Source organism: Solea senegalensis, linkage group LG21, assembly GCF_019176455.1.
Source record: "Solea senegalensis isolate Sse05_10M linkage group LG21, IFAPA_SoseM_1, whole genome shotgun sequence".
NCBI classification, from domain to species: Eukaryota; Metazoa; Chordata; class Actinopteri; order Pleuronectiformes; family Soleidae; genus Solea; species Solea senegalensis.
The window spans coordinates 10,843,122-10,857,263 of record NC_058040.1 but is presented as its reverse complement, the minus strand read 5'-3'; the positions used below and the strand labels follow the sequence as shown (position 1 = coordinate 10,857,263).

The 14,142-nt window shown below is 40.6% G+C and overlaps 1 protein-coding gene across 1 annotated transcript in view; it reads left to right on the top strand.

Annotated features, from left to right (window-relative positions):
• The window catches only part of LOC122758407 (WD repeat-containing protein 70), a 33,317-nt gene that overhangs the window by 15,791 nt on the left and 3,384 nt on the right, over positions 1–14,142 (top strand). The window contains exons 11-16 of the mRNA XM_044012574.1: positions 4,884–4,983; positions 5,230–5,314; positions 5,424–5,562; positions 11,110–11,210; positions 11,750–11,829; positions 13,434–13,550. Coding sequence (XP_043868509.1) covers positions 4,884–4,983; positions 5,230–5,314; positions 5,424–5,562; positions 11,110–11,210; positions 11,750–11,829; positions 13,434–13,550 — 622 coding nt within the window. The remainder of the gene's footprint in view (positions 1–4,883; positions 4,984–5,229; positions 5,315–5,423; positions 5,563–11,109; positions 11,211–11,749; positions 11,830–13,433; positions 13,551–14,142) is intronic.

Sequence of the window (14,142 nt, the reverse complement as noted above, 5' to 3'; positions counted from 1 at the left end):
GTGGGAAACCAGAAGAGGTGGTTTTGAACACAGTGGGGAGTGCTGTTATGGGATGGCATGTCCTCCTTTCTTACCTTTTGTTCATGTTGGTTTTGTCACTAAATAAATCCAGTTCATAATTCTGGATTAAGTCCTCCACTCACTTCATTTCTCCACTTTTATTCCAAGATGCACATATCCTACTGTCAGCAATCACAACTTTTCCCTGGCACATCATTTATAGTCACCAACTTGAAATGGACCCTTAACACACCGGGATGATTCTGCACTTTATCACCGTCAAATAGTAACTCTGCGAGTCAAAAAAAACGATAGAACTGTTGGAAATTAAAACAAACAAAGTGACAGGGGAAAAAAAAAACCTTTGAAAATGTTTAGAAAATTGTCTGGGATTTGATAACCAGTGTACATCCACAGCCTGAACATCCCTTTATGGAAACATTTAAAGTGCAATCCCGCTGATCCACTATACTATCAAAAGACAGCTTGGTCATAAACATTTACACGAGACTTCAGTCCCACAGAAGACAATTCCTCCCATTTCAACATGTGGAGTTACTAAAGGACATTGAAGAGATGCTTTTCATCAAGGTTATACTTCAGCTTTTACTGTTGTACCCATTCCGTATCCATATTTAACATAGAACAAAACTTGGAAATGGGAACAGTAGAGAATTCAATTTTTCGCACAGCATGTCGCTGAGACATAGAGGAATAGAGTTACTTTAATATAGCCCACTATTGAATTATCTGGACACTCAATCCAATGTGATCCTCTAACACACATGGCTTTACATCACATTGCCACTTGTTGATTTCCATGAAAGATCAGAGCAGCTGTCCTGCACTGCGGTTTGGCCGCTTGATTCTCAGAACGTAACAAAGGTCAGAGTGATGTATTATAACTGACTTCAGAGTGGGCATCATTAAGTCTCTCAGGTGTGTGGTTGTAAAAATATGGAGGTAGGAGAAATGCAGAGCTGCACAGTATTTATATAGAGATACTGAGTGTGGTCAGGAACAGTTGTCTCTGTGGTAGATTGCAGTCATAGTCTGCTGAGGATGAAACCCAACGCTGTGTTCCTTCAGCTATGCTGCCTCTGAATGTGTGTAGATGTGGAACAGGAGCGTGTATGCGTGCGTGCACATGTCGGTTTGCATATGCAATATGTTATTTAAAGTGCAATACATGCAAACCTGTTTTAAAACACAATGACACTGGCTAGAATCGACTACATTTATCAGAGTGAAGCGCACAGCTAGCAGATGACGTCACAAGGCATGAGAGAAGATTCAACAGTCTGAAAGAATCCGGTTTCACAAGCTGGGTGTGTAGATTATCACAGGAAGCAAGCGCCGTGGCATTTACCAATGCTAGCCAATTTAAGGAGAGTAAATAAACACTCTGGCTTTCAAAACAACACTGTATGACCTACAAACAGCAGACATAGGCATTTGTTTGCAATAAACAACTAGAATAACCTCACACTATCTGTTAAAGGGACCTTTTTTTGCTCATTTGTCGTCAAGTAATTAGAAATTAAGGTATGTGCTGTGTACTTGGGGCATTCCATTGATTAGGCCACTTCTTGTCTGACATAAGGTTAAAAATAAATAAGTGATGAGTTTGACTGTTTTTTGTGGATGTATTCTTATACATATACTATAGACAGTGAACCGTTGCACAACAACTCGACAGGAAAATGGTTAAAATGACACGCTAACAGCAGATGGTCTTAATCTTAGGAATACAGACATCATATGAAAAGAGAGAGAAAAGTCACAAGGAATGATTCATGGGGGGTCGAACAAGAGCTCATAACTTTTCTAGTTGACCCCGGGGAAACCTGTGGCTATGGTTAGGAACAGTTTTTGAAACAATTGTGTTAGAAAAACAAAGGCACACTACTTGCCCTGCCACTCTGTATTTTTTTCCCCCACACTGGAGAAGCCACTGTCCTTTCTGATGGACCCATTTTTAGGGCTTGCCTGTTTTTTGTTTTTTTTATAATCATAAGTAAAGATAATTCCAAGAAAACTAACACGTACTTGTTCATATTTTGTTGATCCCACCCAATGGCATTTGTCCATACAATAAATAGACACTTGTAAAGTTGAATGGGAGTGTTATATTTGGATAAGCTACCATTGTCCGTGAGTGGTAGTGGACACTGCCACTGCAGTGGTCCCTGTGATTATGTGATTTAAATGGTACGCCCATTGTTTTAGCCTTGATCACAAGAAGCAGACATTCTCTGAGCTCAGTCACCATGTACCCGAAGTCTTCACCTTCCACAATACATTTTTGCTGCCACTTATTAAGGCCTGAAATAGCCTTTTGCCTACAGTCATATGATTAGAAATTGTAAAACTGGCTTTTTACTTTCTTAATCTACTCAATTTAATGCAGCAAATGAAAGAGTACTCTAACCTGAGATAACAAATGAGAAAAGTGGAACTCTAAGGTAATATACGATTAAAATGCTGATTAAAAGAAGCAAAAGAAATTATCCCCAGAGACACGACAGAGGCTTAGTGGCTGCAGTCGAAAAAAATTGGAATCCATGTTATCAAGCTAATGGCGTTATCTTTCTCGTCCAAGTTAATAACTTCCCTCCATTTACTTTGGAAGTGAAGTATGGCCTCGTTTGCTTCTTGTATCGTGAGGGCACATCACTCATTCACCTCACACGCCACTCTCCCCTGCTATTTTTTGCCAGCATTTCTCTTTGCTTCTCTATCTTATCTGTCCTCTACGCTCTGTGCTCACATGAGATTTCTTATCCTCCTTTCTTGGTCAAAAGCCTGTATTGCTGCAATTCCCTTTTCAGTGATTTATTTGCATTCCGTTTAGAATTAATGAAAATGTAGCTGTATAAACCAAGGTTATGTTTGTTTGAGTGTTAGCCAGCCTGTTTCCCAGACTATTGCTTCACTCGTGTCTAGTAATGATCGATCTCTGTAATCTGGCTGTACTCTTCCCAGGTAGAATGAAGGAACTGGAGGGTAAATGTGGGAAGAATCAGGGAAAAGTCCTAGATTCCAAGACATTCCAGTAGTGCTAATACCATTTGTTGATTAGTTGACTGACAGAAAATCAATCAGCATTGTTATGCTTTTCAGACTGACTGAACAAAATCATTTTCTTAGACAAAATGAATAATTGATGATTAGCTTTATAAACAATAATCACTAAAGAGTTGCAGCCCTAATTGTAAAATCAAGAGCTAATTTGTATAATTGCTTTGACATATCGACTTTTGTACGTAAGATTAGACGGAGATAAGAACTACTGTGTCTTTTATCCACTGGTGAATTTTTTGTGTGGTCATGTTCTTTTGCATATTGTTTTCTCTCTGTTCTGTCCTGTGTATTTTGTGTGAACGACGGAGGAAAATATCTTTGGGATGAAGTGTTGAACTGGGTTATTTCCAGCTTGGTTCTGCAGACTTGGCACTCACACTCCCTGTACTACAGTAGCACTCCACTTACTCTCAGGACTGAGCAGTGTGGAAGTGCACCAACATGGCATCATGTCTTGAAATGAGTTGGTTAGATGAGAACTTGAAATGCCTTTATTTGCAGGGGGATACATGACCGCAGGAGATGGAAATAATTAAGTTGTGTTTTTTTTCTATAATCATACTTATGGTACGTATGTTAATTTGTTATGATGATGATAATGATAGTTTGTAAGAATACTATTGCCATGAAAATGATTGACACATAGATTACATTGTATTAGCGCTCCATGCACATTGCTCATATCTGGAACTGGCTTGTGCTACATATCAACATATAGCTTTAGGGCTTTCCAAAGAAGTTTGATTGCTTGCCATAGAGAAACCTTAATAACTGCCTCTACATTCAGCTCCAAATCATTGGATCCTTTACTTCCTCCCATGATGTAATGTTGGTGTAATTCTCCTTTAACATTTTAAAGGGAAGCATAGGATTACCACATCACTTCTCATCCCTAGATATTACTAGAGATTTTCAGGCAAGCCTCATTGTCCATATTTAGAAATCGGTCGTTCTGGATATTCTGGAATAACACTTGAGAGCTGTTGTCACACACCGAGACTTGTGATTTAGCGCTTGTTTAAGAGTGAACATTAATAAGTGGGAATCAAAAGAGTGATGTGAGCCGAAGCCTACAGAGCTGTCTGTGTTATTGGCTGGTAAAATTATAGCCGGGAAATTACAAGACTATTTTTGGTAAGCTCAAAGGAAAGAAAAATCAAAATACCAGACAGGTAGAATTATACTTTTATTTTCATTATGTTTAGGTTTGCTTAGTTAAATCTCTGTCGTCTTTGCTGAAAGAGTGAGGTGAGTGTGTGAAGTTGCTGGTATATTGTAGGATGTTGACAGTTTGAAAGTATACATACTCTGTGTACACAGTATATACACGTATAGTGTGTGTTTATGGAGGGAATGGAAACCATGTGTTGTTTGAAGAGAGGTAATTGAGAAGGGTTTGCTCTTGAAGCAAAACATTGGCTGTTTCATCGCATAGTTCATCAGATTATAGCCTTTTCATAAATCATTTTTGATGTACGGTAGTAACTGCAGCACCCCATGTACAATAATACCTTTTCTGTCTTTGTGATGTCTTATGAAACTTTTTCTTTGCTGTGAATATTTAAAGTATATAAATAAACCAGAGACTGTACTTGCTCAAGTCAATCTATTTGTGTTTGTCTATTATTAGACACAAACAGGAGTAACATCTTGCCGTCATGTCCCCTGAACATAACTTTCACTGAGGTGTGAGCTGGCTCTTAAAATCTAGCTGTGCTGCAGATTGTAAATCTATAAACTATACCAGACCCCTTTTGAATCAATATCATCAATCCATTGTTTTCTCTATTCCCTCCCAGGTCCATACAAAATTCCACTGTCGGCAAGCTCACACACCAGGATCTGACACCTCCTGCCTCACTTTCTCCTATGATGGCATGACTCTCGCTTCACGTGGGGGTAAGACGGAATCTCAGTCTTGTCTGCCAAACCCTAAGGCCAGCTTGTTTCACACAGTGGTTTACTACTGATTCAAAGCAAACATTTTTAAGCAGAAAAAGCTCATTTTTTTTGTTTTACTCTGTGTAATCTGGTCAAGAGTTTTTCTAACTCCAAGATAAACAAGATTACCCAATACAACATACAACCTTGAATTTGTACTTTCTCTGGAAAACCCTCACCTTTTGCACATTTGTTCGTTTCCAGGTGATGACACTCTCAAGACGTGGGACATCAGGAACTTCAGGAAGCCAGTAAATGTAGCGACTGGATTAACCAACTGCTTTGCAATGTGAGACTCTTAATCCCGTAAATCTGTCTTGTTTGCTGTTCCTCTTATAAGGGAATTAATACATGGATAATGAACTGATCTCCCATGTGTCTGTACGTTTCTCTATTAGGACTGACTGCTGCTTTAGCCCAGATGACAAGCTTCTTGTCACCGGGACGTCGGTGAAGAGAGATGAGGGAAATGGGAAGCTGGTTTTCTTTGACCGAGCATCCTTTCAAAAGGTTTATGAAATAGAGGTCACCAGTGCGGTAAGTTTTTAATGCATCTCCACAAGCGCACACAAGCTCACATTACAAAATATTTTTCAGCTGGTTGATATGTTGTTTATAAGCCATGTCCCACAATGATGCACAATGGAAAAGAAGAAATTCAATGAAAACATAATGGAAGACAATGAAACTATTGTGTAAGTTATTTATTCCCCGTGGAAGTAGTTTTGGCTTAAAAACGTGCACCCTTACAATATTTATACGAGTATATCTTTAAAATACATCAGAAATCTACTGACACATTTTGATATGATGCTTTAATCTAACACAGACTTATGTATGTATTCAAACCTAATTTTGTTATTTTAATTGATATTTGAACATGTGGCCATAATTATATAAAATAGAGATAAACAGTTGTGTACGCCAGAGGGAAGTTTGGAGACAAATCCTCAACTGTTAGGTCAGACGATGACTTAAAATGTTTGTTGTTTTTTTTATTTGAATTGATACCAGATCACTTAGACAAAGAAATTAGTTTTTCTTTTCTCTGTAATTCAAATCAAATATCAAATGCCCCCATCTTCCAGCAGTTTCTGGACATGTCTTTCATTCTGTCCTAGGAACATGGAAAAATACATGTTTTCTTAATATTAAGCCAGGGAGAAAAATTAAGTGGCAGCATTTTTTGGGGGAAATGGAGAGGATGATGATGAAATTCATTGACATGGGAGTGAAGGGAGACAAGCAAAGTCATGAAATGGGTAACCAGGGGAAAGTAGAGTAATTACCACAAACAGGACATTGATTGACACTTCCATGTCAAGAATAAGTATGTTCCGTTCACATGTACAGGCTACGTTGCAAAACACTAAGGAATAAAGGTGCTGAAATGAAGGGGGCAGCGGTGCTGTCTTCAGCATCCTGCTCCGCCCTCTCCTAATCTAAGTCCTTTTCATCACATTTAGCCCCATCTATAGTCATAACAGTTAGGTCTGACAGAGAGGCTAATGGCCTCTTCTCGCCAGGACACAACACTTTCACAAGAGCCACTGAGTGAACATGTCTGAGAGAGGAAAGAGACAAAAGCTGGGTTTGTGCGTCTGTGTATCTCTGCTCTGCCAGCCAGCTGCTGCGAGCCTGCAAACCTTGGCACAGCATTCACACCAAGTTCACACACCACTGCGCAGTTATACAATCTCAGGAGGGAAGGGGCGGATTGTGTTTTTGTTGACCCAAATGTTTAACTCAAATGTAATTGTAAAGAAAAAAAAAAGAAAAAAAAATTTGCTTTGCTTCCATTTCTTTTGTCGCTTTTTAATCTAAACGTGACCAGAATGTCAGTTCAAATCGTGGAGCTTAGATTAAAAATGAGTAGTTAAATTACACAAAATGTAATATATAATATATTTAATACAATTATAATATTTAATATAGCATAATAGTTCATATAAAAGTCTGTTTTACAGCTTGACTTAACTGTTTACTGTGTCACTGTGAGGTCTACACTACTGTTTTGTGTCGCACAAAAGCTCTAATTGTTTTTCCCTCACTTTCACTGTGGTGATGATGTTGCGACAGGCAGCATCAAAGAAAGTCCCCAGACACTTTGGGTCAAAGAGTCTGTTTAGAACTTAACCACCCACCTCCTCCCATGCATCACCCTGTGGACATTTGTCTTCTCTTTCACTTTAATGAAGAGGGTAAACATTTGGAAGTGATTTTTCCATTGGCCTTTCACTCGTCCAGCCATCTGCCATTGTGAGAAATTCTGCAAGCCTCGGCTGAGTTTTGCGGCAAGGAGAGTAAAACATCTTCCTGTGTGTTCACCCGTCGAAATCCTAAGTGTTTACCACAAAATCCAAGCCAGTGCCACAAAATCTTGTAATCTTGAGACTTCCAATCTCTGTGGCAATAGTTTACTTTACTCTAACCTCTCGAGATGTATATGGTGATGGTTTAAAGTACATTAATTGTGCTATTTATCTCCAAATGGAATAACAACATAATAATAGCAGTTGAAGTCATTCGCATATTTGAGCATTTTCTTATAACTTAATATACTGAATTTGCTTTTGATTCTGTAAAAGATACTTCGGTTTGTATCGTGTGGATACAGAAGCATAGAAAACATATGTTGGAAGTTGGAACGTGTTACTTGTTCGCAACTTGATAAAAAAAACGTGATAAAAGAATCTTAAGTGGTAGCAGTCATCAGTTGTAGATAGCTGAGATATATAACATTAATATTATGAAATTGCTTTGACATTTATGTATATGTTTTGCACCGCGATACTCAGAAATGGTTTAGAGACGTACGAAGGGCGGTGTGATACTCCCACATTTTCAAGCCTCGACTTCCTAGACTTAATGCGTTTTATGGTTTTGGATGTTATGTTATCATACAATTCATTCTCAGTGTTATCAGTCTCTCATCTCAACCGTTATTCTAACCATCTGAGTGTAACTAGATCACCCACATACAAGCAGTACAGCAGCTTACATTTTCTGAAATAAATCTGATGCAGGAATTGTGGTGTTGCAGCCGATTGCGTTAATGCAGTTGACATGCACTCAGTGAACCTGATGAATATGCTATTTACTATGTTTACATCAGCCACCTGCCTCGAAGATGGCCCAAGAATTTAAGTGCAGTCTTTATAAAGTGGCGTACCAGGCGGGCGAGTGAAAGGAAGGGCTACCAATCATTTCTAACTAAACAGTCTACATAACCCCAGACCTGGATTCTGGGGCGTGTAGTGGGAGTGGAGGCTGTTTTAGGCTCATTTGGTAAATACTTGAGACACTCTTAAGCTTATCTTAGTCCATCGAAAGGGGGCAGGAACCAGGTGAGCCCCTGCTGACGATCAAAGCACTGAACTTATGGTTTCAAATGGAGGCCAAGTGAAACTCATGCCAGACATACTTTTTGATTGTATCTTCTTCAGTAATACTTAAAGATAAAAAATCAATAAACTTAGCAATCATACATCACCTAGTATCTACTTTATTTGTTTTTTAAGAATAGACATCTGTCGCTAAGTTACATCTGTAATGGGGACTATACAGTAGACCCTAGAGTACTGTAGGTGCCAAAAAGAAAACTGTTTTTGTATTTCCTGAAGTATTTACTCTTCACCATACTACACCTGCACACCTGATAACTCTTGAACAATGAGCAGCTCTCTCTGTTTACTGAGCTTTGGTCCGTCTTGAATCCTCTCTGTAAGATTAGTTACATTTGAATGGTAGAATAGACGCCTTTACTCTGCTTTGTCCTGTGCATTTTACAACCAAATCTCGGATGTAAAAGCCAGCTGTTCCAGTAAGGAACTTTGTCCCAATTACACTTCCCGGACATGTGCCCACTCAGTGTGTCGCTGCAGTGCTCAGAGTGACATTTTGTCTCTTGCTGCATTCGTTTGACTTGTGTTGTAACTCAGACTCGGTCAGTAGCCCATGCACATTTGGATCCACTCACTAGTGACGACACAAGGCACACAGCTGTTGCGTCCTGTTAGTGCCGCATAACTTTATCTCATAATCAACATACATGGGTGAGTGGCTGTTGTCTTATTTATCCCTAATCAGCCTTTGGTATTTTTATTTGATGGAATATAGACGTCTGCTTCTGAAGAACAGGCTGATTAAAGTTTCCTCCTCTGTGGTGTGATGTAATTTTGAGGACGTGAAGTGTAAACAGGGGTTCCCAGAGTATAAACATGCAGGTCTGAATATCTGAAAAGCAGTCTTACTATTGGACTGGACTGAGCTGTGCTTGGTTGTGGATATCTTGGTGAATCCAGCTGGGGGTGGGCCCCACTTAACTGGTCTGCTCTCTCCGGTTTGCTCGCTCCATTGTTGATGGGATGATTTGTTTGGTCTGAAGAGGCAGTTTTCTGAATTTGACTGGACTGCAATTACGTGGCTGTGTTGTCCCTTCTATATTGGTTTTACTGCCTGATTGTGTTGTGTTGCTGTGCTTTTGCTCTGACAGTACCTGTGGAGTGTCACAGAATTCCTAAATTTCATCTTCACTAAGTTGCTTTAGCAACCCTGACAGCGCTATTTATAACCCATTAGACATTTACACTGAAGCACATCTACTGACACATCTACAGAATGTTCACCTCGATTGTTTGTGGTACGTGTTGATGCATGTTTTGAGCTTCCAAGGGGAGCAGATATCACACTTCAGCAGTATTAGTTAAATTAACGGTTGCTATGCCAAGAAATACACTGCAGGATCCATAATGCAAACTGATTTAAAAATGTGTAGTTATTTGGTCTTCTCGCTTATTTCTGCCTGCTGATATGTAAATGGAATGTATGAGGCTTATGTTAAGCACATCCTGTTTGAAGCATTTTCTAGATCTCTCTCTATCAATTACAGCTGGCTCATGATCTGGTTGAGCAGATTAATCCTCATCTGCCCCACGAACCACACACACACACACACACACACACACACACACACACACACACACACACACACACACACACACACACAGACTCAAAATGTAGTAAAATTGTGGATTACTTCACTTCACTTTAAGCACAGTCTCAAGACTTAATTCACACACGATTGTGTCAAATATTTAAATTTGAATAAGTCATGACAAAGTTTTTGTGTGTCTGATTACCTCAACAAAAACTAGCCGTACGTAAAGTTTCTCTATGTTTTAGTACATGTTCTCGACTGTGTAGGTGCTTGTCCTTGCATGTATGTGAGTTAGTGTGTGTGTGAGTGAGACTCGTTCCACTGGTGTCATGGTGGGAAGCAGAACAGCTGGACACTAAGCAGCTTTCACCATCACAGAATCTGGACGTCCCAGTCGTAGCCCTACCCACCCCCCATCCAATAATCATACTCTAGACCTGTGTTCCACATAAAGATGCACCACTTACATTTTTTCTTCATCTACTGGACGTACACTTGGTAGATTGACACCAAAGTGTCAAGTGTTCCATTCACTTGAATGAATTTTGGACTCAGTTGTATATTGATGTGTGTTACTGATGTCACCATGATGTCACAGGCTGTTGTGATGTTTCAGTAATGTGTGTTAAGACACAGGGGACAACTGCAGGAAGTCCAGCTCTAAATCAGAGGTTGAGCAGAGACATACTGTATATCTCTGTCTAATAACTGTGGTTGTATTCATCTCTCTGTCCCTCTCACACACACATGCACAGGCACACACCTCTGAATAAATGTGGTCATATTTGCCTATTGGCAACGGGCCATCTGTCACACACAGACTGAGAGATCCAGTCCTCATCCCAACAACCAAATATAGTCAAGTAGAGCAGCAGAGCATGCTCAGACTGATCCCTGCTGTACCACAACCAACCCGGGTCACACACTCGCACACACAATACCCACAACAATAAAATATTGGAGTAACCTTGCATTAGTGAGAAACAGATGCATCCCTGCAAGTCCAGCCCACAACAGTGAGAGTAGTTCCCAACTTGCCGTGAGCTGTTAATTCAAAACATGACCTCCTTGTACCGCCTTTAGTCGCTGTACAGTACAATTTCACTGGCTCTTAATGTTTCTGTCTCTCCTTGCATCTGCATTAGAGTGTCGTCCGCTGCCTGTGGCATCCCAAACTTAACCAGATCATGGTGGGAACTGGGAATGGACTGGCCAAAGTCTACTATGATCCAGTGAAAAGCCACAGGTATTTATGGATTAGACATTCAGTCATAATATCTGGTGTCATTAATGCTTCTTTTCATGCATGCAACAAAAAAACAACCAATTACTAACACCAGCAATTAAATTGTCGTGCTTACAAGCACGCTGTTAATCAAAACAAATACATCTTGTTTTTTTTATTTTTAACTATTAATTGCTAGCTATTTTATGGCAACAAGAAACGCATTCATTTTTTCCACAGCCGAATAATTGGAGCAAATATCACATTGTTCTTTTCTCCTAAACCCTGATGTTGTCATTTTTAATATGTGGTAACTGTGTTCCATGTGGTGCTCATTTTGTGTTGTTGGCTAGTGTACTCCTGAAATCATGTGTGCAGCATAGCAAGTAGAACTACTGCACTGAAGAAAAAAAAAGCACATTGATGAACACATTTGTTAACAGTTTTCATGATATAAATAAACAGTTGTTAGTTCTTTTGAATTTAAAGGATAAGGGTGTATGTATCATGTCTTGTTTTCTATATGACACCCTTCAAACAACTAACGGCCTCTTTTCCAGGGGGGCAAAGCTGTGCGTGGTGAAGAGCAAGCGGAAAGAGAAACACGCAGAGACACTAACGCAAGATTACATCATCACACGTAAGTTCTTAACTGTCTGCAATCGCACACACAAAAACACACGCACATCTGTTTTGTATGTACGCCTTCCAGGAATAATGTACTTCTGATTTTCTGTTGTCTTGCCTTATTGTGCAAGGCATGTTATTTCACTCGTCACCTTTTAATCGGCAAACTATTTCTGAAGCAGTTAAAAGTGAAGAGGCTTTCTCAAAGCCCTCCGGTGGCAAACTTCACTTTGAGTCACTTCCCCATCTGCTCTCATGCAGCAGTGGCAGAAATCATCTGAATTCATGCCCTGAAACCAGTGGAGCAAAAATGTAAACCCCGGTTTGACCTTCTTGTTGCTTTCTAACACAACAACATTCAAGCCCAACCACAACAGTGGCTTTGTGAGGAGACCTTTCAGGACTTTTACAGGCCCATTAGCTGATAAATCAGGGCGTGGATGAGGGGATCGACAGCCTCGGGGCACTGTGCCACGCAATGTCCATGAGGTCCATGTGGTCTGCACTCGTGGATCACGCTAAGGACAGCTGCCTCTCCCCACCTCTGCTGCGTGATCTCCTGCTGCTCCACCACACACACACACACACTGACAACACACCCGACCTGTCACCCTGTCATATCACAAACACACGAGGCTGTCATCTCCTCCGTGCGTGCCTCGCACTCCCTTGCCCCCGGACTTGAGGTCATGAGCGAGCAGGGTCCCAGCAGCTGCCAGTGCGCCGTCCCTGATTGGCTGCAAACACCTCGACTCCGACATCATTTATTGTTTGGGCTGCCGCAGCCTTTTCAGATGCATCATGTGATTTCCATTGCCATGCCAACAGGGTGTGAAGTAGGCAGGCATCTGATTGACACAACCAGTGAGTGACGCACTTGATGCCCCAGCACTGGAAAATTAGAGGGGACAGGAAGCCAGTGATGGCCCATTGAGAAAAGCGAGGGAATCTTTTAACAGTAACCTTTTTGCTTAATGTAGCGTGGAGGAGGAGAATTAACAGTGAACAGTGACAGGGGCTCGTGAATGGAAAATCACTTTATCTAACCCTTTAAAAAAGTGTCTCTTTCTGACCCCCGAGGATAAGAGCTGAGCACACACTTCGCTCTACACAAGCACAAATGGTTACAGATGCGCACACACACACTTACTCGCTTTCTCACACACCCACGAGGGCACTGGTTGACACTTAACTCATGCATGCGTTCACTCACACACTCCTGGATTTAAGTGGTGGGGACCTCTATTGTGATAGTGTTCACAAAAGTGTGAAGAGTAATTGTCTGAATCTAAACATGTGGGATATAATGAATATATGTTGGTGTGCACCGTGGCAGAAAGAGTACACAAGAGAGGGGGGTGGGATACTGCCCCGAGATCAACAGGTGTGAGTATGTTCATGTGTGCACAGAGAGTGTCCACTCTGTGAGGTATAGTTGTAGGTGATGGTGTCTTAGGTTCATTTTCAGCTTTCTTGATTTTAATGTACATGGACTGCAAACTCTGAACATATGACCAGATGTAATGGCTGCATTCTGTGCGTGGTTGTGTTATGCGATCTTGCAGTCTGAGTTACCTAAACAACTTGGTTATCCGTGTTTATCCTGTTTGTCTCCAGCTCATGCCTTACCCATGTTCAGAGAGGCCCGACAGCGGAGTACACGGAAACAGCTGGAGAAGGACAGACTTGACCCCAAGAAGTCTCACAAACCTGAACCTCCTGTGTCTGGACCAGGTAACTTTAATACGTTCACAGTAGTATATAAGAAGTAAAAAAAAACAACAACATATACAATTGTAATTGTGTAATAAAAATGGATTAGTATAAAAAAAACGTTATATATACAATGCAGTTTGTGCAAAAACTGGCTTTTGAGATTAAAGGTAGGGTTAGAGATCCTGGAAAAACAGTTTGAGTAGGCTACATTTTGAATTTAAAAGTCCAAGCCCCTTTCTTCAGACTTCCCTCCAAAGCCACACCTCCAGAGCACAGGAACACGCAACAAACACAGATCCACTGCGCAGCCTCTGTAACTTTCGGTACTTTTCGGTGGCACTTACTTTTTTTGCATTAACAAAGACATAATGTTAACCTACCTGTCGAGTAGGAACAGCGCCACCATGGCATCACTTTGCAGCCCTTTCTGGGCTTTCAGTTGTCGCCCAAAGTTCAGATTTTGGCCGCTAAATATGATTGGATGGTGTTTTTGCAGGCCTGTCCATTCCACAAGTGACTGATATTTTTTATTTTTGTGACAATGCGTTAATGAATTGGTTACAGTCGGGGTGTGAAGAGGATTTTAAGCAATACAGTAAAAAACGCCCTA